Below are 27,020 nucleotides of genomic sequence, written 5' to 3' on the forward strand. Positions count from 1 at the left end.
GAATATCATCTACAACAGATAAAATGCACAGAATAGTGGATTGACTTAGGCCTTCTTCATAATGTCTATAAATATGTGATTCTGTCTACAACCATATGCACATCAAAGAGCACCTCATATATCACAGATTCTTGTGTTCACAGGACGGCGTACTACACAGCCTACAGACAGGTATACAGACAGGACTACCAGACTGTGTACAAGTGCTGCCCTGGATGGTCCCAACTCAATGGAGAAGCAGGCTGCCTGTATCGTAAGCAACATTTTAACTTTAATAAGGATGCAGCGATATACAATTCTCACTGTACAGTTATCCCGCTATTGACCTCATACAAAATAATGGTACAAAATTGACTGCAAAAGCCCCACTGCTAAAAAATATAAGCTTGTGTTTTTTTTCATTTTGGATGTTTTGTTGCAATAAATAAAACAGGAAAAAGTCTGGGCTTGCATCTCCACAAACCTTACTTATTTGGCCTGTTTCCATAGAAATATTCCACAGTATGGGAGAACATTTATCTATGGAGAATGTTCCAAAGTATAGTTAGAACTTTATATTTCCATGGAATCATGCATGGTGATGTGCCACCTCCAGAAAGTTGCATGATGTTGCTTTGAATTCCTAATCTATTCTCAAAATGTATTGTCCTGATAAGATTTGAGCATCTTTAATGTTATATTTTTATCTACTTGTGTGTCAGTTGCCCTGAAATGGCACACAGGATTATGGTCTATGTCGTTCTCTTCTGATTTACATACATTCTGAGGACTTTTTGTTTTAAATAGTTAATTGCTATGGCAACAGGTGCTCATTTTTGTCATTCTGGAATCTCTATCCTTAAATGAAAAGCAAACTATGGGTAGGTCTTGTGTCTTCACCAACCCAGCAGGAGAAACCGTCCTCTGCTGGCACCGACCCCTAAATGAGTTTTTTTTTTTTTTGTTTTTTTTTAATCCAAAGGTCAAAGGTCATAGGTCATCCCCTCAGCAGATGTTATCAGTCAGTGCCAGTCTGCATTTGGCTAAGAGATCCTGAGATTCAGACATGAACAAAGAGAAAGAAAATCTACTCAATGATGAAGTGTGTTGGCATTTGCAAAGTGATTGGAGCTGAGTCAAGTTGTGTTTTAAAAGACACTTAGGATCGGAGGAGGTTTTAAGGGTCGGCTGAGTACTTGTCATTAGGGCTTTCCTCCACAAGTGAGCACTGAGTGGTATGGTCAGGGAAAATGGAGGATCACTGCACTTTTTCTAACCATATTCTTTAAACTGGCATGTGCAAGAGTGACAAAATGGCTTTAGCTGTTTTTGTTTAGTGGCTGTGTTGGTCAAGATATTTGGTTTACCATGTCCCTGTACTTCTTATTTAAAAGTGGAAGTCAGGAGCACTGCTTAACCTGGGCTTATTCTTTATGTCATTCTATCATGGGATTCCCTGTCAATGACTTACAATATGATAACGGTGTTCATATAATCTAAATGTTATGTGAAAGCCGATATGGATCTGTATACATCTCAAACACAACATGTACACATAAAAATCTTAAGTTATTTATTTTAATGTGAATTTAGTACAAGGATTTGGTTTTCAATATCAAGGGAAACAGGGAAAAAGACTTGATCTGTGATATAGATTCTGATTCCACAATAGAATACACAATAATTACAAGACAATAGAATGTAATTTACAAGACAACATAGCAGTATATATGGTATACATGGACTAAAAACTATTCAGTAAAGTTCCATACTTGTCAATTTTATGTGTATTTCTCATTATCTGTTTATTTGTTGTTCAGTGGTGAAGGTAACAAAGTATAAGTAGTAAAGTACTGTACTTAAGTAAAATGTTTAGGTATCTGCACTTTACTGTTTAAGTGGGTACTTTTTACTTTTAGCAGGTATCAGCATGTTTTACTCTACTACATTTTTGAACTAGACTGATGTAAAAATATTTTTTATTATAATTTGAGACCCGCTGAAAAGCCTGAGGGTTTATTTTTAACACATTCGAAGTTTGAGCAAAAAAAAAAAAAAGAAAAACAGCTAAGAACAACTATCCATTTAATTGTTTGTATTGAACAAAATTCAACACAAATCTTTATCAAAATCACTACATTTGAAGACTTATACCTCAAAATCGGCACAAAATACTTTTAACTTTTACTCTTTAAACGGATACTTAAATAGTTTTACTTAATGACTACAGACCTGTGGCGCTGACGTCTGTAGTCATGAAGTCATTTGAGCGCCTGGTCCTGCACCACCTCAAGTCCTTCACCTCCCCCCTCCTGGACCCTCTGCAGTTTGCCTACAGAGCCAATCGGTCTGTGGACGACGCCATTAACCTGGCCCTTCACTTCATCCTCCAGCATCTGGACTCCCCGGGAACCTACGCCAGGATCCTGTTTGTGGACTTCAGCTCTGCATTCAACACCATCCTCCCTGCTCTGCTCCAGGACAAGCTCGCTCAGCTCAACGTGCCTGACTCCACCTGCAGGTGGATCACTGACTTCCTGACAGACAGGAGACAGCGCGTGCGGCTGGGGAAGAATGTCTCGGACACTCGGACTATCAGCACAGGATCTCCACAGGGCTGTGTACTTTCTCCCCTGCTCTTCTCCCTGTACACCAACTGCTGCACCTCCAGCCACGACTCCGTCAAACTGGTTAAGTTTGCGGATGACACCACCCTCATCGGACTCATCTCGGACAGCGATGAGTCTGCCTACAGGAGGGAGGTGGACCGGCTGGTGTCCTGGTGCAGCAGCAACAACCTGGAGCTCAACGCCCAGAAGACAGTGGAGATGATCGTGGACTTCAGGAAAGTCACAGCCCCCCTGCCTCCCCTCACCCTGACGGACTCCCCCATCACCACTGTGGACTCTTTCCGCTTCCTGGGCACCTGCATCACCCAGGATCTCAAGTGGGAGCCGACCATCAGCTCCCTCATCAAGAAAGCTCAGCAGAGGATGTTCCACCTGCGGCAGCTGAGGAAACGCAAGCTGCCAGTCCAGATGATGGTGCAGTTTTACACGGCCATCATTGAGTCCATCCTCACCTCCTCCATCACTGTGTGGTTCGCTGGGGCCACTGCCAGGGACAGACAGAGACTGCAGCGCATTGTGCGCTCTGCTGAGAAGGTGATTGGCTGCAGCCTTCCATCTATACAGGACCTGTACGTCTCCAGGACTCGGGGGCGAGCAGGCCGTATAGCAGCTGACACCTCTCACCCTGGACATGGACTATTTGAGCCACTTCCCTCTGGCAGGAGGCTACGGTCCATTGGGACCAGAACCTCTCGCCATAAGAACAGTTTCTTCCCCTCTGCTGTTTGTCTCATGAACACTCTATAATATCTGCACTAAACTGGACACTTTATAACACCGGTCACTTTAATAAGCCACTTTGCACTGTTGTTCTGATGCTGCTATTGTACATATTTTTTCCCTTTAAGTATTTCATTTGATTTTTTTAAGCATATCTTTTTAACTTTGTGCATGCTCTTATTTGTATTTGTATTTATTCAGTGTGTTTATGTTGCACTTTTTCACCGTATCAAGTTCCTAGTTTGTGAACTGTGTTCACAGACTATGGCAATAAAAGTCTTCTGATTCTGATTCTGATTCTGATTAAGCCGATTTTTCCATGTGATATTTTTACTTTTACTGCTCCATATTTAAATACCAAAATTGAGTATTTCTTCCACCACATTTTTCCAAACCCTGAGATCAGCATTACCTCACTCTTTAGCTGTATTGTTTTCATATACAGAGATCCATGATGAGCAGTGTTTTGATACCAGTAGCTGATGGTGCCTGGGCTTAGCTTCACATCACTGAGAACTGAAGCTTTGATGGGATTTCACAGACACTGATTCTGATCACATAGTCCACATACCATCACAGTTTGGCAAAGACTCACTCAAAGACTCACTCAAGCACCCGCTGGCAAAAATATGCGCACTACATCTGTTTCTATGGGCCCATCCGTTAGATAAGAGTCAGACTAATTCCTCTATTGAGTACTTTTACTTATATTTATCATCATTGGTCAACTGGATATAGGAAGTGAATGAATGATGCATAGATTAACCACAATAACACCACGTTTTCTGTCTTAAACTGCGTCTCACTTTAACACACACCTCATCAAAATTGCAACAAAACTGCTGAACCCAGAACTTAACCTGAACTAAACCAGGATGAAACCAGGGCTAGAACGAGATCAAACCAAGTCTATATTAGGACTAAACTGAGATCAAACTAGAAGTAGAATAAGCGTTAATACAAGTATCCATTATGATCATCATAGTCTGTAAGTATTCTTCACATTGCAGCCCAAAATGTACCTGTATTCTCTTCATTTGAAAACTTAATGAGTCCAGAGCAGTGGTGCAACATAACAAAGTAAAAGTAATAAAGTTCTGTATTTAAGTCAACTTTAAACTGGATCATTTTTACTTTTGCTTCACTACATTTGAGAGCTGATATCTGTACTTTCTACTCCACTACATTTATAAACTGGACCAAAAAGTAAAAGTATTTTTTATTATTGAGAGCTGCTCAAAAGGCTGAGAGTTTGTTTTTAACATGTTCGTAGTTTGAGCAAACAGAAACTGAAAAAAAGATGATTTCAGTTGTTTCTGCTGAACAAAATTCAGTACATTTGAAGCTTCATTGCATCTCAGAATCTCTGCGAAACACTTTCACTCTTAAGTACATTTTTAAACAGGTACTTTAATACTTTTACTTAAGTAGTTTTTTTTATGTGATACCTTTACTTGAGTACTTTTTCGCCCTGGTATCTGTACTTTTACTTCCACCATTGGTCTGCAGTGTACTAACTATGAGCTTTTTGTGCGTATAGGCTTGAACCATAGTGAGCTTGTGGTACAGTTTACTCAGAGAAAGTAGTTGGTTATCCAGGGTCCACTTGTAGCACATTCTTGTTTAAATATGATTCTTGTGTTCTATAGACAACAACAACACTACAATTTAGCTTTTACCTGAATCTCACTAGGTTTAAATACTGTTTCCCAAATGCCTCTCAGTGTGTTTCCCATTCGCTGCCCACTCCCTCTCCCCTCTCATCCCAAATTGTGCTCCTCTGCCTGGCCCTCGGCACTCCCCTTTCATCTGCGTAACCCAAGACGCCGCTGCACTTTGGGACCAGACAAACTAATCGCTCTTTTCTCTGCATCCCATTCACTGCGGGATAAAAGGACGCTCACAGCTCAATCCTGCCTCTTCAACGCCAAAACCATCTTCACTGTACCTCTGTCAGCACTGGGCAATCTATGGGCCTGTTTTCAGCAAGAATTACAGCTTGCAACTTCAGCTTTATTCAAATCCAAGGGAATTGGAAAAGACTGGAATGCTTTGTGATTTAGCATCTAGATGTTTTTTTGTTCTGTATTGTTTCTCTGTGTGTGTGTGGTTTCTGTAATAAAAAGTTCAGAGCAGGGGTAATTGGGCAAATGAGCCCTTAGTATTTTGGGGGCAGTGTAGTGGAAGTAAAAGGGCTGATAACAAACAATTGGCTGTCAAAATGCATGGATCCTTTCCCCATTGTAGTCCAAACATTTTATTATACACAGTTTGGCAAAGAGACGACTGCAGTGTCCCAGATTATGTTTAGTCTGTGGAGTTTTAGAGATGGTGCAGGGAACCAGCTGCCTGCCTAATTGTTTTAGATGGAAAGTATGCAATTTGTCTCCTATTGCCTGATAGCATGTTGTGATAGGAATGATGTAAAAAAAAAAAACAGCTTGACACATTTTATCTGGAAGTTCAGTGCCATTACACCTGCGACCACTGTTCCCTCTAAACTGCGCGCGTGCGCAATTGCGCACTGCTGACACGGTCTCCTCGCACAGAAAATCTGCGCTGGGCACAAAAAAATCGAACCGGAGTTGCAAATAAATACACAACAATTCATTCTGCGCTATTTTTCAATGTGAGTCAGTGAGTGTGACCGGGGACGAGCTGCTCCAGACAATTATGTGATTCACGTATTTGCGCAGTTTATCTACGTCATTGACAGGCTCCTCATGCGCCTATCAGAGTTTTAGCCGATGTGGAGTGAAGACTCGCTAATGATGCTAATGATGCTAATTGTTTTTCCCCTGAACGTTCCGACGGCCCGCGCTCTGGCGCACTGTTACGCGCTGTTTTGTAGCAGTTTTGCGTTTTAAACATGAGGAAACGGACAAAACAAAGGAAGTACGGACCGAGGACACTGTGGATGTTTGTACAAGTTAAACTAGAGACATCTCGGACCTGGAGCGGTTCGTGGAACCGAGTGAAGATCTCATGATGGACTCAGGAGCAGAGGACCTGATGTGCTCATGGACTGGATGCTGTTCCTGATCGGTAAGCGAGGTTTATTCTGCTGTTGACTTAACTGTGGGTCAAATGTGTATTATGTGTAATCATTAGCATTAGCTCATGCCCCCCCCCCTTGTTCTTAGTTTCCGGTGTGTGTTTGTTTACATTTTGAAGTGTGTGTGTTTGTTCACTGTTTGCAGTTTGTGGTTTGTAAACATATATTTATTTTGACCCATACCACTTGTTTTGACTATATTTTATTTACAAATATACAATTTATATTGTGTTTTGATATGATATGTAAATGTACAATAATAGAGCAGCTGTGCAGATACAGATTCCTCTCAGTGTGTGTTGGTCATTGACTGTCACTAGTTTATGAGTTGTAAAAATCAAATGATCGTGTCATTTACTGAAAAAGAGTTACTGGACTGTCTCCCAGACACAGTTGGACAATCTCACTCAGTCACAGCAAAAGCTTCACACAATGGCTTATACTCATAATACAAGTCAGAGCTTTATCATAAAAATGTTAAGTGTTTTCAACATTGGAGTTTACAGTTGTCTTGGTTTGGTTGGAAGCTCATGTTTTGCCATAGTTTAAATAAAATATTTATACTTCCAATAGCATTAACATACTACACAGGTCATGAGCAAGATTTTTGTCTTTTTCATTGTATAAGTGGCTAAAGCACTTAATTAAAAGTCTTATAACAGAAATGTAAATGCTGTAATTTGATTTTTTAATAAACCATTTAACTTGGATGGATGTGATGCAGCATGACCACAGTGCGCACGTCTGATGTTGCTCACACTGGTCCATGGGACACTCAGGGAGTTTGTGTGTCTGCTCAGACTCGTGAAAAATTAGAGGGAACATTGCCTGCGACATATGCAAACATTTATTGCCAATAATCACCATAAACAATGAGTATAATGGTAAAATCATTTTTAGAAGAGTAGCATAAACAAAACTAGTTTATGTCTACAAAATTAACTTTAACAACTGAATGCTACAACTGTCCTAACAAACTAGATGAATGTACAGTACACGAGACCTCATTTCTGTGAGGTCCTGGGTTTAATTCTGGGTGAGGTGGAGTTTGCATGCTCTCCCCATGTCTGTGTGGGTTTCCCTGTGTAACCTAAATGCACACACTAGACTAATTCTTCAAGATTCAGGAATGAACGATGAGACAAATGGAAAGAACAACTGTCCCTATGCTAAATTAAAGATGCACCAAGTAACTTTTGTGGTGGAGGGTCTGCTAGATACGTATCTCCATGGAAATGTCACTGCTTTGTCTAAAATGCTCCTCAGTATGTCATCAAACTCATCTGCCATGCATTTATTCAATTAAATGTGTTTTTTTTTTATTGCTCAGAAATAACTTGATAAATCATCCATTTTTACTTCGAGCTTGTTTCATTACATTTTTGTCATAAAGTTGCAGATAGATATAAGGTATTGTCCACCAGCAATCTGACCAGAACTGAAGAAGCGGCTTTTTGTCTATTTGACAGAAATTAATTTTGTTTTCTTTCTAACCTTAGTAAATGCCATATGTGCAGCTCCTGACAGTCCCACCGTCCATCTAGACCTGTCACGATAACAAATATGTGCGATATATAAGTGAATATAGATGATAAATGATAATGTTGAAACCAAACCATAAAGCAGAATTATGTCTAAAAAGTATTCTAAATGTACAAGGTTGTTAAAAATACATAGTTAAAAACAAACGTTTCCCACTAGTACAAAGAAAAAGTCAGCAAGTCGATATAGTAGTTATCGTGACAGGCCTAACCGTCCTAGGAGGAGAGTGCCTCACAGGGGGAGCGTAAAGTAACAATAAAGCTTTGTCACAACAGTTTCCTTCCTTAATTCCTTCGTTTCTCCTCCTTGTTGGGACCTGAATGGAGGACCGGTGCCCTCTTTGTGGTCGGGTACAGGCTGAGTAGAGGAAATGATCCACTGTCTGTCCATGGGTGGTCTGTGAGGGTCCTGATGTCAGAGCTTACGGGGCAAACAGGAGCTGAATGTGAAACAAAAGAGTGAAGTGGGGTAAATAAAGAAAGTCATTGAGTGTGTTTGCATACAAGAGCCAAAGTCATTCATTGTCTTAGACTGTGGAGTAGATTTCTAATTGACCACGTAATTGGCGAGCTGTTATTGCTGTTGGAGTACGAAGTAATGTGACAACTAAGGATGCAACAGGACAATTTGAAAGCTTGACATCATGGTTAGGCCTTACAGAGAAATAAAAACAATAAATGATAATGCTGAAACTACTTTATACCTCTGACACAATAACAACAAAAGCTAATCCCAGTAAACCATTTTTAAAGTAAACCGTATCATTACAAGACATGAACCACAACAAATGAATAGCTGAAATAATCAATATTTAGCCATAGAAGTTACATTTTTAACCATTTACAGCTCAAATTTTATCATGTCATAACAAAAATAACAAAAAATATTCCTGTTATCGCAAAGAAAATGTGCACACAATAAATTAATATAAGTATTGAGCCCAAAAATATATTGTTCCAGCTTTTATGTATTGAATGATTAGTTGATACAGTGATTATTGTGACAGGCTTAATCACACTATAGTAAGAATAAAGTTTACTCCTATACCAAGGCTGTAAGGAGACAATGCACTTTTTGGAAATATCTTTATATATTTGAATAATTACTGTAAAAACAAGTATTATCATCATCATTGGGAGTATTGAGTCTTCAAATAACAGTCACAAATGCACTGTAACACAATTACAATTTTTTGCTATATATAAGAAATTTCAGAATACAATAAATAGTTGCAAACTGTAATATTTCCTTGTCTTACAAACAACCAGTTATATCTCAGGCATTTTAATAAAACTATGAGCATGAGTCTAACTAAGCTCTCATAGCTGTCGTTGGCTGGTGCTCGCTAAAGATTAACCTGCCTATTCAAAATTGACACTATAATAAACAGTGGTGTGAAAGGCATTACAAAATGAAATTACTACGCATGCCCTCGTTTCCGAAACTCACTGCCATTCCGCAAACAGAAGTGATGATTATTTCCTGCTAAATACGGTCCGCTGCAGACTTGAGCACATATCTGTAATGAGGCTGAAGTGAACTGTGGCCTTTGTCTGTTAATTTGCCCATTTGCACTCTCCACTGCGGCTCCACTCTGAGGTCAAACAAACACTGCAGACAGGGAGGAAGTGCTCTGAATATGTACTCGAGTGACAGTGCAGGTATTTCAAAAATGTCTATCTCAATATGCTACTAATTAAACTATTTATCTACCCTATGAACATATGTTATGTGGCAGATGAAGCCAATATTTCCCAGATATGACTGGGCCTTGTTTAAATGTATATAGCTGTATTCTGGAGCAAGCTGAACGTGATAACTTTAAAGTGTCACTTTTCTGGTGAGGGTCTGCCACCGGCTTGTTTCTATGAACATGTTTTTGCTTTACCAGTGCACACTCAGTGGAGCTCAATAAACCTAGACTACATACAGTAATGGTAACTAATATCTGTTTACAGTTTCAGTGTAGTTAGCTCCTCCCTTCAGACAGATATAAGGCTGTGTTCTCCAGTTATCTGACCAGAACTGAAGAAGTGGCTTGGATGAGCAGTGAAATATCTTCACTCCTACAACTTTTTGTCCTAGGTTTTACTACGAATCAAATTGGATGACCGAGGGATTACACAGACATCTTTACCTGGAATGTTCCACACTGTGACATGAAACTCATCTACCTTGCATTTATTCCTTATGCATTTATTTATTATTTATGTTTGCTTATAGTGCCAAAACGTTGTGAGGTCATAGACTCTAACTGTGAGCAATTTGCCTCTCCACAGATCTGACTTTGTGCGTTTTTAGTTTACCTTGCACTACATAGCAGTGACAATAATACAAGTATACAGCTACATTGCACCTTTCAGAAAGTGTTTAGCCACGCCTGCTTCTCCTTGTATCTCTCAGTATGGACCCTGTGTCTCTGCCAGGTTTGCCCTAATCCTCTCAAAAGGGTGTCTTTGTCTCTCCTCTGGTGACAAGTGTTAGAGCGGGCCACGCTGCGTGCCACATTATGATTGATTTTGGTGAAGATTAAGCAGCACGAGAGGTTTAAGTAAGAAGGAGACAGGCAAAAATGCTCTGGTTTTATGCCAAAAGTTTGTCTGGGAAAGGGGAATGTACATGCCGACGCTGTCACTGTGACATCTGAACAGATTTATTCCAGCGCTTTAGTGCAATATTACAAAGGTCTTACCACAAGTGGAAATGTTATTGTCTGGGAGGTTGTCATTGGAGCATATTTCTTGATGTTTTGTCATTTTGTTTGTCATTGTCAGCCTATCAATTCAAGGGTTTTCTCCTAAGTTGATGCAAAATGTCACGCTACGACTTAAAACACTGTATTTCAGCAGCAACTCCAATAAAGTCTACACTAAAAAGCATGTGATTGCCGTGTACTGTTGAGATGGGATTCAAACCAGCAACCTTCAAGTTAATGGGTGACTGAACTATTGTGCACCATTCAATGTCCAACTAAATATGGTTAATTTTGCTAAAACATGTAAATGCATGTTTTTCCGATTTTAGGAAAACACCTGTAATGGGATAAATGCAAAAAAAAGAAGTTTAATACCATACTGTGGAACATCCCAGACAAAGCAATAACAACTCGAGAGACAAGCAGATGGCAGACCACCAGCAAAGTTACGCAGTGCACCTTTAAGTCGCTAGTTCAGAAAGTTTAGAAATCTGACAGAAGCCAATATTTGCCTCCCAACATTACATTTACAAAAGTTTAAGATAATAATTGGTTGGAAACTGAACAGTTCTCAATAGTTCAGTTAGTCACAACTAACTGAGGTTTGTTGGTTTGAATCCCACCTCAACAACTGATTCATTCATTTGTCCAGGCTTTACTTTGGCTAATTTAAGGTGGTATTATAAGTGCTACCTCATTTAAAAGTCATTGTACTTAACCCATGTCCACAGCCTTATTGTGATTGTGTATTGAATGGTAATCCCTCTGTCTCTCTCTGTGTGTTTAGACTGTAGGAGCATGTCCCTAGTGTGTGTTCGTGGTCCAGTCTTGAGCAGGTGTCTGGCCCGGTAGACAGGGGGCCTAACAGGGGGCTGACATAGGGCGAACAGGGAAGCTGACAGGGGGGGCGAACAGCGGGGCTGACAGGGAGCTTTTTAGTTGTCAGTTGTGCAGTCCGGGCGCTGACAGATCTGTGTTAAATGACTGCGGCTCTTCTGTAATTATGAAGACAGCGCGTGTCCTTCATGTTTGTGTCTAAATCCAAATCAGTGACACTAGGACACTCCAACTAATCCCGTTTATAATGTGGCTAATGTTCAGTGTGGATAATTATGATTAGTGCAAGTATGAATGGGGAAGTATAAGGTTGTATCTTCGCATGTTTTTTTTTGGCCAGAATGGGTCATCACGGCCTCCTGTTCACTGGATTGCTTTTCTTTAAACTGACCCAAATGCCCTTCCTGGTGCAACCGACTACATATATCCAGGCTTGGGATTGAAAACTCATTGCTAGCCCCCTTTGTGAGTGCAGAATAATATGGACAAGTTATGGCAAAGGTAAATTAAACCCATATTAAACTAGGTCTACGTTTGGTTTAAACCAGTCCCGAATAGGTCTAAACTAGGTCTTATCAATAACTACTATGACTGCATCTAAAATTATGTAATGACAACTGCTCTGAGTACCACCAGTGAACCCAAATATGATGAGATTTAACTGTAACACATATTGAGAATCTTTTGAATAGACACTTCAGTGAGTTGTTTATTTTGATGATAGCAGACTGGAAAGAAAAAGGAAGCCTAAACACATGTAGGCTACACCATTGTTGGCACTTGGACCTTTCAAAGTTTGAAAGTCACTATATTATCAGAAAACAACACGACTGCAGCATGTGATGGTCTCTTCAGTCAAAATACTGATCTGAAATATCTTTGTTGAACTGGTTTTGTCTCCATTCTTAGAAACACCTAGTGCATTCCTTGTGCAGCTTGTATTATTCCCGTACCAGTGTCCACATGTTAGCACTGTGAACACCAATGACAGGCGTCAGTCCCTGAACCTGTCATCAACCACCACTGTGTCTGTTTAAGAGACGCTAAACAACAGACCTGCTCCAAACAGCTGTGGCACATTCACACGGGGCAACATGCGAGTTCAAGTGCTTCACAGAAAGTCAGACAAAAACGTTTTCTCCCGACTTTAAACATCAAAATGGTGTTGTTATTTTTGTTGACCCCTAAATATCAGATACAAAAGCTTTAATTGTTGAATAGCTCTAGTTGGGAGACAAAATACTCGCATAGCCAAATAACCGTGTAACAAGTTCCATCTCCACATGGTGATCTCGAAATAGAAAATTTTGCCACCCACTAAAGTTCTCTCACAGCAGCATTGAAGGATGGACTAAAGCAGGGGTGTCCAAAACTATGGCCCGGGAGCCAATGCAGCCCTCAGACCAGTTTTTTTTGGCCCTCAGGCCTGCAGTTGAACTGGTCCAATTGATCATAATCAGCACTTTTTGTGACGAATTAGCGTAATCCCTACCAATTTAACCTAAATAACAGCACACTGCATTGTCATACAGACTTTAATATTAATATTTCAAGCCTTATTAAAGTATGAAGATCAATCTATGTTAAATGCACCATCTGAATTATTGACTGTATTCACTGTCTGTGACCCTCCGTGTGGCACTCCTGCTTTATAAAAGATCTCAAATCATAAAACAGCTAAACACTTTTACTTTTTACTCTTTAATACAGTTTTAAACAGGTACTTTAATACTTTTACTTTTACTTGTGTATTTTTTGTATTTTTACTTCAGGTTTCACCAATATCCTTCATAATAGTGACCAGTTGTACGGCTGCATGTAAGTCAGGTTTAGACAGTAAAACAATAAAACACGAATAATAAATATTTAAAATGTTTTTATTGAGTTTTATTTAGTGTTAATGCGGGGTTTCCAGAGCAGATTTCGTCTTCTTCATTTTAGTGAAGCAGACGTCTTTCTCGGACGACTGCAGCGATTGCAGCTTTGAAGATGGCACCTTTCTGGACAGCTCGTATTTTTTTGAATGTATCATCTTCTTTGATGCTTGTGTTGATGTCCATTGTTGCCGTTGTTTTGTCATCCCTCGTGCCACTCGTGCTCTGGCCTGTCCCTTTCCGACTGGAGGCCTCTGGATGGGGCCAGTCCTGTCGTTTCAGGGCAGCGATGGCAGTGTCCTGTTCTTTAACTTGACTGGTCATCGCTTCATTGTTTCTTTTGGCAAAGGCCAGTTCCTGCGTGAGCTGTGTTTTGTCTCTCAGTGTACTGTGAAACTGCTGTGTGATATTATTATGTACACTGGTGACATTATCCAGCTCTTTTTCTTTCTTATGGAGCTTGTTCTTGAAGTTATACACCTCCAGCTCCATTTTTGCTGTCAGGTTTCTGGTGTTGTGAAGCTCCTGTTTAAGCCTCTTGTTTTCCTGTCCTGCGTAGATGTACAGGTTTCTCAGCTGTTTGTGGGCGCTGACGTGGGAAACCATCTCCTTCTCCTTCTCTTGGAGTAAAGTACTGACTTTTTGAAACTCCAAATCTGTGTTGGCTGTGGCCTTTTTGAGCTTGTGCAGCTCCTTTTTCACCCCCATCATCTCCATCACTGACTTGAGATGCTTAATTCTTCTCTGCCGATGGTCCTCAGTCTCTTGCTGCAGTTCTTCCTCCTTCTTTTGGAGGGCATCAGTAAGATTTTGGATCTCCAGGTCTTTCTCCTGGTCGATCCTCTCCTGATTTTTGAGCCTCAGGTCCAGTGCTTGGCTCTTTTGGACCTGATTTGCGAGCTCGGCCCTCGTTCGCTCCAACTCTTGGCGGAGCACCCTGACCAGAGCGCTCTCGTCCAGGGGCACCTCATCCAAGAGTACCTCCTCCGGGGGTACCTCATCCAAGGGTACCTTGTTCAGGGGTACCTCATTCAGGGGTACCTCATCCAAGGGTACCTCATCCAGGGATACCTCGTCCAGGGATACCTCGTTCAGGGGTACCTCATCCAGGGGTACCTCTTTCAGGGGTACCTCGTCCAGGGTTACCTGGGCCGGACCTCTCTCCTCTGGGTGTGAGGAGTCCTGGGTGGTGGGAGACTCCAGGTGGGTCTCCTCTGGCTCTTGATCGTCCCCTGATGGTGTGGGACAGAGCAGAGCCTCCAGGTTGAAGTCCTCATCGTAGAGGTGCATGTCGTCCTCATACGTGTACAAGTACCAAGGCTTCATGGTGAAAGTCGTGGAGCGATCGTTTTCTGCGTGTGTTTCCATCGGTGTCTGAGAAGTTATGAGCCAAATGAGCGCGGGAACTTACACTTATAACAAAACCTCTGATTCTAGAATGTGACATCATCACGGCCGGAGAGAGAGAGTGATGGAACACCGTTGCCTAGCAATCACACACACACACACACCCATGTAATATATATTTATATGTATATATGTATGTATGTACACATATACACACACACATATATAATGGCCCCTCTGTCAAACTTTAGAGCCCACTGTGGCCCATGTACCTTAATCTTAAAAAGCGTAATTATAAATATTTTGTATCTACAGAAATCTTACTAAAACTTACATTTAAAATTTATATTGTAGCATAATAATAATTAGGTAATGGAAAAATATACAAAATGTAAACCTTTATAGACATAAACTAAGCTTATCTAATTAAAACAAAAGTAGTTATAATAAATATTGTGAATTCCAGTTATTTTATCTTGTGTTTAAAACTATTTAATACGGCATAAGCAAGATAATGCAGTTTTCCATGTTTAAAGAATACATCTACTTAAAACCACACAGTACAAGACTAAGAATAGATTAGTATGTCCAAACAGATTTGAAAATCCTGGACTCATGTAGATGTCTGTTAGAGGCATGTGCAGAGTTTAACCTGAAAGAAGTGCCATGACAAACGTGAGTGTAAAATTAGATTTATCAGCTCTTTAACACAATTTACTGTTCTCCAGGATGCTATTACTTTCTGGTCATAACAGCCACAGTTTAAAGTCAAATTTATGGGACCAATATTCTCAGCACAGTCCCTGTCTGCAGGCTATACTCACACACTGGCCCCAGATCAGATTTAAAATGAAAGTAATCATGTGTCTGGCTCGGTGAAAGAATGTGACATCCTGGAAAGCAACAGCACATTATTAAAGTGTGTATGAAAACAGCAAGTATTATGAGAAAATAAAGTCAATCCCTGTTTTGACAGTTTTCTGCCTTTTGTTACATACATTTACATTTCGTAATAGAAACAGGTCTGATTGACTTCCTATCCAAATATATTTTCAGGTATGTGTTTTTATTATTAAAAAGTGGCAACATTTTAAAAACTTTTATGCAAATATTCAAAAAATTCAGTCTCTGGCTTAAACTTAAGTTCAGAGCATTAGACGGAAATAAGGGGTGGATGAAAACTGAAATTTTACAGGATTACCCATCACAACTCTGAATACCCATCACAACTCTGGGCAAGCACATGATGAGGGACACGTATCACATGGTTAAAAGTTGAAAATATTTTTGAGAACCTTAACTGTGTAGAGATATTGTAATGTGACTCACAACAAGAAGGTCCCAGGTTTGACTTCTGTGTGGTTTTGGGACTTTGATAGTTTTATTTCTACAGGGACAGCGCACAAAGAGACAAAATCAGGAAAAATGCAGATTTTCAGGACGAACACACATTTTTTCTCCAAAGTTTGTATTATATTTTATTGTAATCAGATGAACGCCACCGGAATCAGTGGTTTGAACTATGGCGTGGATATTCGTTATTACATCAGATTTGCTCAGTTTGGCGTTTCTCCCGTTTTTTTTTTGTTTTTTTTTATCAGCGTTACATCATGTCCAGGTGTATGGCACTCACGTCTTCTCTCTCTCCTCATGTTTCCTGATGGCTGTGGATGGACGGAGCAGCTGTGTGTAGCTATGGCGTCTGCTTTAACGGAGGGCACTGCCGCGAGGGGTCCACTCAGCTCTGTGACTGTCCCGCCGGCTTCAATGGGCCCAGCTGCCAGTACGGTGAGTACAGGGGACCACACTATTTCTGTGTTTTAAATGGCATCACAACATTCTATAAGTCAATAATATTTAATACAGATGAGGGACAGCAAAAATGTATATTCTTAAAAAAAAAGTCAAAATATGTGTAATCTTTTTGATATACAAAACACAGCAGTACAATACGATTAGTGCAGACATTTGTACTCAGAGCATCAACATTGATTCATTGAAAAAAAAACAAACATTTATAATTTATAGTACAACTGTTAAGGATCAAGGCTATTGGTGCAAATGTAGTAAGTAGTGCGTAGTGTGTAGTTGTAGTAATATTAGTAGTAATTGTCTAGTACTAGTAGTAATAATTGACAGTTAAAAAGCGTGCAAAGTCAATATTTAACACACATAGCAACAGCACTGACCTCCAGAGGAGCTTTTTGAATGGGTGCACACCATTGACCCCTGTGGTCCCTGTATTTTGTCATAGGCCCATTGTTAGATTTGAGCTGTTGAAATAAAACAGCAGACGATTCTGTTGTCTTTCTGATAACTCCACCACACGACAGGAAATTCCTCTTGGTGTCAACTTTCAACTGCTACTGTCCATCTTTCTCTCAATCTTGTCCCAGTTTTGACACTGCGGTCGCCTAGTTCAAACTCACATGCACTGCTAAACTAAATGTTCCCAAACAGTCTCATCTTTCATTCACTTTCTATGTATTTTCTTATGCAGAAGCTGGTTAATGACACAGTGGTATACACTGACATCCTGTTTGCCTTACTATAGCTCTCGTGATGCAGCTTTGTGAAATCCTACCACGACACACAGCTCTTTGTGGTTTTAAGCTGACCTGACTTCCTCTTGATTACTGCATGCTTCAATGCAAGAGCTAATCATCGAGACAGACAGGGTACACGGGCTTTGGATGTGTCTTAAGATGGACAGCACGGGCCTGGAGCTACATTGCTGCTGTGGAAGCTAATGCTAAAGTAGTGTATAATGAGTATAAAGCTAAAGATGAGGGTAATCAACAGAGAAAAGCAGTTATGTCATGTTTGTTTTTATAGGTGGCAGGAACAGAATAATAGGCTTTCAAGAAGCTGCGCACAAAACTCATCCCAAACCATTACCACTGCATTACCCAACTGTCAAACCCTGAAAGGTGGAAGTACATAGGTATTTAAATCCATCTTGTTCCTAGCTTTCATAAACTCTTTGGTGCATCGCTAGTATTCACATGCATGTCTTTTCAGGCATCACTTTAGAACAGCATGGGTGGATTGTGTGTGTCTTGCAGCTGTTACTGGTGAAGTAAGATTTTGTCAAGTGTTGCTTTTACCGTATACTCTATGGAAGACAAATGCAAGTTATTTGTTACTAAGAATATAAAGTTGGGTACCCCACTATTAAATAGTCACTTTTTTATATAGCGTTTTTCCATGAACCACTCATCCATTAATGCACCAGTATACGCTCAACCAATGATGTTTTATGTCGAGAGTTGGATTTGAACTGCCAACCTTCAGATCAGTGACGAACACTCTACCAACTGAGCTACTGTCACCCATTATTAACATTTGAGAACACACACTGCGCTGCTAAACCAATGTCTGTAAAGAAATTACTCAGGTTTTCAGGTTTTATACATAGTAGACACTGACAGTTACCCTCACAGTTTTGCTTATCCAGACTGTTGAGATAACATTCATCTTGCAGCGCTAATATTACTTTAGACTACTTTTATAATGTGCCCGATTTGACTTGTTCTGTAACTTGTCAATATGTACTTGATAGCACTGGAGAATTCATAATTGTTGGGCTACTGGTAAATATTGTAGTGTTCTGGTGTAAGGAAACATGTCAGATTTCTTCTAGTTGTTTATTCTCTGAACACAAGGGCTGCTGTAGGCCGTAACCCACGTTAAAACAAGAACAAAAACAACCGCAGTCTCAACTTAGCAAACCAAAACAGACCAGGAACTGACGATTAGAATCTTCACATCCTTGTCGGCATAGCAACAAAGTGTCGCATACAAAAGCAGTACATTAACAACACAAACAGTTAAAAGAAAAACAAAAGGCGCCAACTGTGAACTAAACACAAAATATCAGATCATTACAATGCATTTATCCAAGTATAGTGTCAGACTAGTTAAACTTTGTAATGAAATAATGTTAAAATCTTCACATAACATTAGGAGGGTCGGAAATTCTATGATTCTATGATGTTTGACGACGCAGTCCCAAGCACGATAGCGCCACTGAATTAGCATGTAGCTTTTGTCTCATTGTTTTATAGCAGTTTGGTCTACTCCAGTGGACTAACCTCTCCTCTCAGTCCAGCACAGCCCTGCCCTGTATTGTGAGTGGGATACTGCATATGCATAGGACCACGGCCCCGACCCTGTCTTTTATTGAATGTTATCAATCCATAAAGACCCTTGACGGTTTTATTGCTCTGTGATTGACAATGAATGAGACCCAAAGAGCGTGGGGGGCACCAGTGTCAGAGTGTGAACCAAGTATTACCACAATCCCAGCTGTTCATCCACCGGCATCTTCAACAGGCTTCAACAGTGTGTAAATGGGAAGAATAATAGTTTATTTTTACTTGCATGTGATAGTATGTTTATTATTTTTGCACAAGTTGGGTAGATGATTAAATGGCAATAATGGCACTGCTGCTTAAAACATGTCAAAATCTTTCACAAAGTTTTGGGCCTGAATACACAAATAAAAATAAATTAGCAGACTGAGACAACACACATTTATTTTAGTGAGTCGGCTCTTTTGAACGGTTCCTTAACGTGAATGGCTGGATCCAGATCTAATTATTTAAAAGAACCAAATCTTTTTCTTTTAAATTTTTATGCATTTTTACACTGAATAACACTAAACCCACACAAGAATCATCACAGAAGCAGAGCAGGCGACATGAGTGAGAGGTCTGTGCACAAAAAAACCCCAAAACATATTTGATAACATAATAACGGTTAGTTTTTAAATGATTATTATTGTAGTCAATGTTTTATTTAGATTATTCATAATTTCAAAGAGCAAACATACTCCCCATTCTCAGTTTGACCCATTTTAAACACATTTAAGCCTCGGTCTTCTCTCTGTGATTAGTTTGTAAAATGAGTTCACACATTGGCATCTGTCATATAAATAAATAAAGAGCCAGTTTTTTGAGCAATTCTTTGACATGAACTAAAAGATTCAGATCCCACAAAGATGCCGAAAGTCCCATCACTGATTTTACGTGCCTTCAGGTTATGACGCAACTGCAGCAGTTACATAGCTGTTACAAGAAAAAGCTAAAAACTGAGTTATCCTTGTATTTTCTGAATTAGTTATTTTTCCTGATCACTTACTGTCATGTGATATTACTACTTTTAAAATAGTTAAAAATGCAGAAAACAAACTATATTATTAACATGTCGTCACAGTTTTTTCTTAATTACACAAATATTTTACATGATGCCCAAGTTGTTTGTTATAATTTGGTGTTTTGTTTCTCAAACTGTTATCCCATCAGAAAGCAGAATGAGCCACATATAGGTTACCAGTTTCTGTTGCATGTTAATTACTCTATCGACTTATTGTTGAATATATGAAAGCTGGAACAATTTATTTTTGGGGCTCAATATTTACTTTTCTTTGCAATAATGAAGATATTTTTTTCTAATTCTTATGTAATAAAGTAAGATTTAAGCTGTAGAGAGTACAATAAATAATTTCTATAGCTAATTATCGGGTCATTTTCCGTTTAGTTGTTGCAGCTCAGGCCTTTTAATGCCACTGCATATTTAAAAAATGGTTTCCAGTGGCAAGTATTTTCACTATTATCATTTATCACAATATTTATCTGTAGCAAAACATCATGCTTTAAAATTTGTTATCGTGACAGGTCTACGAGTTTCAGTCCTGAAATCCCGTTGTGTGTAACCAAACATAAACCATTGAATGATATCTTGTCATAGCCCTACATTGTCATATTGTATCATTAAGTCTCCCACTCACTCACTCAGACAGCCTGTGCACACACCTCTTTAATCCCGTAACATTCTTGAGTGTTGGATAAATAACCTTTTGCTTCTTACACCCGCCAGACAGCTCCACTCCTCCTGTCTGTCACGGCTTGTTGGCTCTGACGTGTTTACCCAAAAATCCTTAAAACACAGCTGAGACCGTGAGCGCGGTGCAGGGCGAGACCACAGAGCACTCCCCGCTTCATTACTACAGACTCTGATGGTACAATACAGTGCAGTGGAATGGCCTTCATGTGGTCAGGACTGTTTGGATGTAGAACCAGTGTTTACGTCTTAAAAAAGAGCAGATTAATCCCACGTCACTCACTGTAATTTACATCTGTCATCTGCTTCAGCTCTGAGGACGCAATAATGGCTGTTTTCAAGTCTACACTTCAACAAAAAGGTGTGACAAAGGTGTTATTTTCAAGTTGTTAATGCAAAATGTTTGAATTCAAGATTTCCTTCTCAGTTAAATTAAGCAATACAGTCCTGAGGTGCTATTACTCCTAATAGTAGTTATTTGCCAGTACACAGAAATAATACTGAATGAACACAAGCAAAATTATACCATCAAGGCCTATTGTAACTTAACCATGTGTCGATCATTACATTTTTTAATAATAGTATATATATATATATATATATATATATATATATATATATATATATATTTTTTTTTTTTTTTTTTAAACTCTCATGTACAAAAGCCTAAGCCATGAGTGCATTTAGTTAGAGCACTCATAAAGTGTATCAAATCAGTTTTTGACAAAATCATACAGCTACATTGTCTGCATCTACTTAACACACGTTACATCTACGTAACACATTTTATGAATTGAAAAAATGTAAGACAGAGCAGTATGCATCACTATATGACATCTTGACGTCTGACATGACATGCGCTGTCTGAAAAGCTGTTTTAAACTTGTGTACATGACCAAAGGATCCATGCATGTGAATACTTGTGATGTGCCAAAGGGAGGTGGAACTAGACAGTTTTAAATACCTATTTCCTCCTTCACAGTTTGAAAATCAGGTAGCAGCTTTAAAGCCCATATTTTCAGTGTAGTCTAAACCTGTGATCGGTTATGTTACGTGTGTTATTGTATGCCTTCTCTGTTTATGTAATTGCATGTATTCTTTCCATTTTCAAATGGTTGGTGAAGTGCAGGATCATGTTGAGGCTGAGTTTTTGAGTCTGTACACTCAAAGACAGCATGGACTCCTGGTTATTATCATCATTATATTGTAATGTGCTCTTCAAAGCACCAGTTTAGCATTCTTTCTGAGAGACAGACTGAGCTGCACTGGACACTAAATCTCACTGTCAACTCAAGCTATAACTCAGTCCACCCACAGTCAGTGAGGATGGGTTAACGACAGGTGAAGCTAAAACAAGTTCATTCACCATCTAATGCTGTCAGAGTGTTTGCAAAAAAGTGGTTTTCAATACAGTATGACTTAGAAGAATGGGAACTTTGCTAAATACGTTAATTATATATGATATTTTTATAATAGGAGTTCAAAACACTTTGCAAGTTTTTGTTTATGTATATTTACAAAATCATGCAACACTAAGCTTGGTGCTGATGGGGAAAACGGTTTGAGCTGTTTAGTCCTGCAGCTTCACCTGTTTTTGTACTCACACAGGCAGTAATATGCAACTTAATTAATGTGAATTCTTGTGCCAACACATTTCCTGTGGCATCTCTGTTATGTGTGTAAGGTTTATTAGCGCTAAGGGACTGTTGTGCGTTAAAGCCAAATGTGGAGACAAAAAAGACCAGTCAGGCCACACAGAATAAACTAAGTAGTATGCAGGTGAGTGATGATAAAATAAAATAGATTAGAACCAGGTCTGTTGTGATATGAATATGCAACACAGAAAAACTACTGATATAACAGCTTATATCCCCCAGCTATACGAGAGAGACATTTACACACTCTACCAGTACTAACTGAGAAAATACACATGGTATCACAGACTTTTGGCACAGAGAGGTCAAAGGTTATGGCAGCACGTGTAACCATTGTGTGTGGTGATGGGAACAGATGCCATTTAACTATAGGGAATGGTCAACATGACGTAGTAGTGTGCATATTCAACACAACGATAAAGTGAGTATAGTAGATTAGTACAACAACAATACTAGTACCTTTGAGAGACAGGAGTGTTTTCTATCTATCAGTCAGTTTTCTTTTCTTGTCTCTATTTTAATAAGCAAGTGAAGTTACTAGGCCAACTGGTCAAATCGGTCTTTTTTATTAAATATTGTTATTAAATATATGCAAGATAGATGTTTAATTCCATACTAAGGAACATTCCAGACAAGAGACGTGTTGGTTCGTGTACCTTTAACACCAGTAGGAAAGTTACAAGCCACACTCTATGAATAGGTGCAACAGGTGGATGTTTGGTTTACAATAAAATCAAACGGGACAGATGCCTTTATGCCAGCTGCCCAAAACACCTCCCCATTTTTACATTCAGACGGAGAGTGACAGGTGGAGTCACGGTGATGCACCTGCCACAGCCTTTCTATCATTTACAGTTAAACAGAACTTTGACCTAAAACACATGGTAAAAGCATTTAACTAAGTCCTTCTTTTGACCCGTTCACATATGCATCAAAGGTGGTTGGAGAATTCATGTCATGATTAAACAACTGAGCAGGGTCATGATGGTGCGTTATGTCAAATCCAAATCACAGCTGCTACTTAGTGATCCAAAATAATTGCTTTTAAGTTGTTGAAACATTCACCAAACTCACTTTTCAATATCATAGTTTGTTTTTCAAATGACGCTGTATCAGATAAGTCAGAATTTCCAACAAATGCTCCTCACTGGAATCGAAACAATATCCATAAAATGTATACATCATATGTTCATGAGCAGAAAGGAAACAGCCCCCTCTTTGTAAAAATAAATCCTCGTCTGTCTGTGGCTTTGATTGTATATATCGTACTGCAAAATTGTACACACCATACTTGTTACGTGGATCAGTACACGTGTCCAAAATATGTTCAAAGTATGTTAAATATGTGGACTAAACATGGCAACCACATTTGTCTCCCAGTGAGAAGGTCTACAGGTTAAATTGACAGTTCAGGAGTGCAGGTTCTCCCTTTGTCTGGATGTGTTGACTTCAGAGGCTTTACTGGTCGAAGGAAGGGTCAAAAACACAGGACAACTTTTTCTAGAGTTTATATGGTTTTGTCTTGAAATATTTTAGACTTGATAGAGAAATTTGAAAGCCAAATTGCCTTAATATGGCTGCAATGATAAGTCAGAATAATCCACTAGTAAAATAACTGTTGACTGTTTATTAATTGTTGACGATTATTAAAATGTCAACAGTGATCAAAGGTGGAAGAAGTACTCAACTTTGTTACTCAAGTAAAAGTATACATACAAAGATTAAAAGTTACTCAAATAAAAGTAAAAGTATAACATGAAAAAAATCTACTTAAATAAAAGTATTTAATTACCTGTTTAAAAATGCACTTTAAGAGTAAAAACTAACAGTATTGTAAATATTGGGTTAAATGTAGAGATATAGATTATAAAAAATAGACATATTTTTGTCAACAGCAATACAAATCAATGTCTTAATTTTTTTTAATGAATTTTGTGTATTTTCAAGATGTTACCACGAACATGATAAAAATAACTCCTCAAATGAAATGAAAAGTACTTTTTACTTTTCCCTCCAGTTCAAAAATGTATTGGAGTAAAAAGTACATATACCTCCTCGCGAATGTTGTGAAGTAACAGTAAAAAGTACTGTAAAATGTACTGCTACTTGTACTTTGCTACCTTCCACCACTGACAGTGATCGTTATCTGGACTACAGTTTACAATAAAACATTTTACAGAAAAGGCAGCAGCATTATTAAATCCAAATCCCTCAAAAAAGCAAAAGCAGATTGGGATTTTCATCAATAATAGACTTTATTCGCATATATAGGAACCCTCAGTCAACATATTTTTACCTTTTATCTTGTTAAAACACACATCTAAGCATGTAAATATACTGTAGAAATAATTGTTGAAAAACTGAAATAAAAGAACCACTTACGGGTTGACTACTGCCCTAAACGTACAAACATTTGACCCACTCCAACTTTAAACTTGTTGGAAAGTTGAATGTCTTATAGTGATTATAATTCACGTTTACGCTTCAGCAATATCCCCCTGACAGTCTCTTAAAGCATGTGACTGTAAAAGTGAAGAGTACAGCTGCAGGAGTTTGTCTCTGGTGTCATGTGTTTGATCAAGTTCAAAGGTCACTGTGGCAGCCCTGCGTCTGTTTGATTGTCTGACCCTCATAAAACTGCTTCCATGTTGGTTTTATCTATCGGCTGTATTTTTGACGTTCTTTTAAGGAGGAAAGGAAAAAGTTGTAAAATGGGTGAAAATATGGAATGCCAAAGATAATCCCAGAGTTCCTAAAGTTCCCAGGTTTCAGGTTAAAATCTGTTTTTGTACTTTGGTTTTTGCACAGGTTGGAATGGTGAAAATGAGAGCTATTTGGACAAAGTGGCAAAAGGTCATACCCTGACGGTATATTGCCGTTTTACAATTATGGATGGTTTTTGGGAGGGTCGTAAATTGGAGCGTTAATGGGGCATTCACAGAGCTGCTGACATGTTTTCTGTTGTTGCAGTTTAATGGGTTTATTCGCTTTATTCAGTGCTGGTGCCACCCCGCACATGCCTGCTTTAGACTTGGGTGGTCATGGAGATGCACAACCTACTCCAGCTAATTACACAATATTTAGCAAGTCATATAAGATACTAATTAGTTATTTACTGCCAACAAGCCTGTGGTTTTCAAAATGTGATCCATGGTTTTGCAGATGGCTATCAATCAACAACATGTGTTCAATACCAGTGTTTGTGAAGAGAACATTAGCAACTTAAATGTGCACTAGTACATAGTAAGTAAATCTTCTGGTTTGGGTCAGCCACCTGCTTGTTTCCAATGAGATGATTTTGCTTGCCCAAGAATGCTCCACTGTTTTAGCCTCTATTGGTGTTTCTATTGCTAAAAAAATACCCTGAAATACATGCATTCTTGCTGTAAGCGAGCTCGCCTCTTCACAGAGCTGACATGTTACTTGGTTCAAGTCAAGCAATAACATCTTCAGGTGTTGGAAATATTTCATTAATTCCTAATCACTCACCACCTTCATAGGCAAGGTGGATAAAATGCGTTGCCCAAGAGCACAATGCCAGTACCATAACTATACTGTATCATGAACATTGCTATACACTGAGCAACTGGGCAAAACTGGGTTGATTTTAGAAAATACATACAAAGTTCTGAAAAATAAGAGAAGATCAAAAGTTGCCTATTTTGTCCAGGAGAGATAAAAGGCCTGCAAGTTGAGGATTAGTTTCATTACAGGTGTAACTGTACTGTGCAAAGTCTTGTCACTTGTGATCTATGGGACGTCCCATCACTGACCTCTCATTGGGGCAGCTGTAAAGGGCCTAATGATGCAGAGAGGGGGGAGATTATGGCTCTGTGTGGCACGAAAGGCAGGTGGGAGGGGCAGAATGCTCCCCACCCTGCCCTGAGTGCCCTGGGCCTTGTCATTACAGGGAGATTCACACTTTAGTTTAGACTGGAGGACACCGAGGGAACAAGGCCAGAGGGCAGGCCGGGGGCAAGAGACACTGGATGTGACAGTTTAATGTTAGTGTAGATTTATCAGCAGTGTTGGGGTAGTTATTCTGAAAAGTAATTAGTTACTAGTTACTTCTTAAAATGTGTAATATATTACACTACTTAGTTACTGCCTCAAGGAAGTAATTACTTTAGGATTACTTTATTTGTAATTCAGTTATAGTAACTAAGTATTAGTTACACCCAGGACTGTTTGTGTGTGGTTCTCAAGTCTTGTATGGCAGAAGAATTGTCTCCAAGTAGCAAAAATGCTAATCTGATTTTAATTATGTTGTATCTGGTGGTGAACTCATGCACACTGAATAATTTAGTCAATATGGTTGAATTTTTGAGATTTCCGTACAACCACAAAATCATAATACACAGCACTACTAGGTTTTTTGTCAAAATGGAGACAACAGGATATTTTATTGTTAGTAGACCAACTATATGTGACTGTAAGTCACAGTTGTCATAATTGTCAGTGAATCAGAGACATCAGTGCAGCCAAAGACATTTGCCATTGTGTAGATACAATTTTTATTATGCTCAAATGTTCTCATTATTATTATTGTGAAACAGTCTCCTATGACATATTGAATAGAATTTGACAGTTTTATTATCCTCCTATGTTGTCCTTACATTTAAGCAAAGATATACAACCGTCTTCAGTCATAATTGGTACTTTACACTGTATTCACACATGTACACATGTCATTGACCTGCAGCTATTCCTCCATCATTATCACAAGTACCTATATTTAATAAATACATCACCTGCAGCCCGTATAACTCACTGTTCCTTTCAACGTTTAACGACTCTTAACCATGTAATGTCACCCCAACTATAACCACATCATAACATTTT

The 27,020-nt window shown here is 39.0% G+C and overlaps 1 protein-coding gene across 1 annotated transcript in view; it reads left to right on the top strand.

Annotated features, from left to right (window-relative positions):
* Positions 1 to 27,020, top strand: part of megf6b (multiple EGF-like-domains 6b) — a 78,069-nt gene that overhangs the window by 5,929 nt on the left and 45,120 nt on the right. Inside the window, exons 3-4 of the mRNA XM_055221949.1 lie at positions 144 to 253; positions 16,363 to 16,467. Of these exons, the coding sequence (XP_055077924.1) occupies positions 144 to 253; positions 16,363 to 16,467 (215 nt within the window). The remainder of the gene's footprint in view (positions 1 to 143; positions 254 to 16,362; positions 16,468 to 27,020) is intronic.

This window comes from Periophthalmus magnuspinnatus, chromosome 5 (assembly GCF_009829125.3).
Source record: "Periophthalmus magnuspinnatus isolate fPerMag1 chromosome 5, fPerMag1.2.pri, whole genome shotgun sequence".
Classification (NCBI taxonomy): Eukaryota; Metazoa; Chordata; class Actinopteri; order Gobiiformes; family Gobiidae; genus Periophthalmus; species Periophthalmus magnuspinnatus.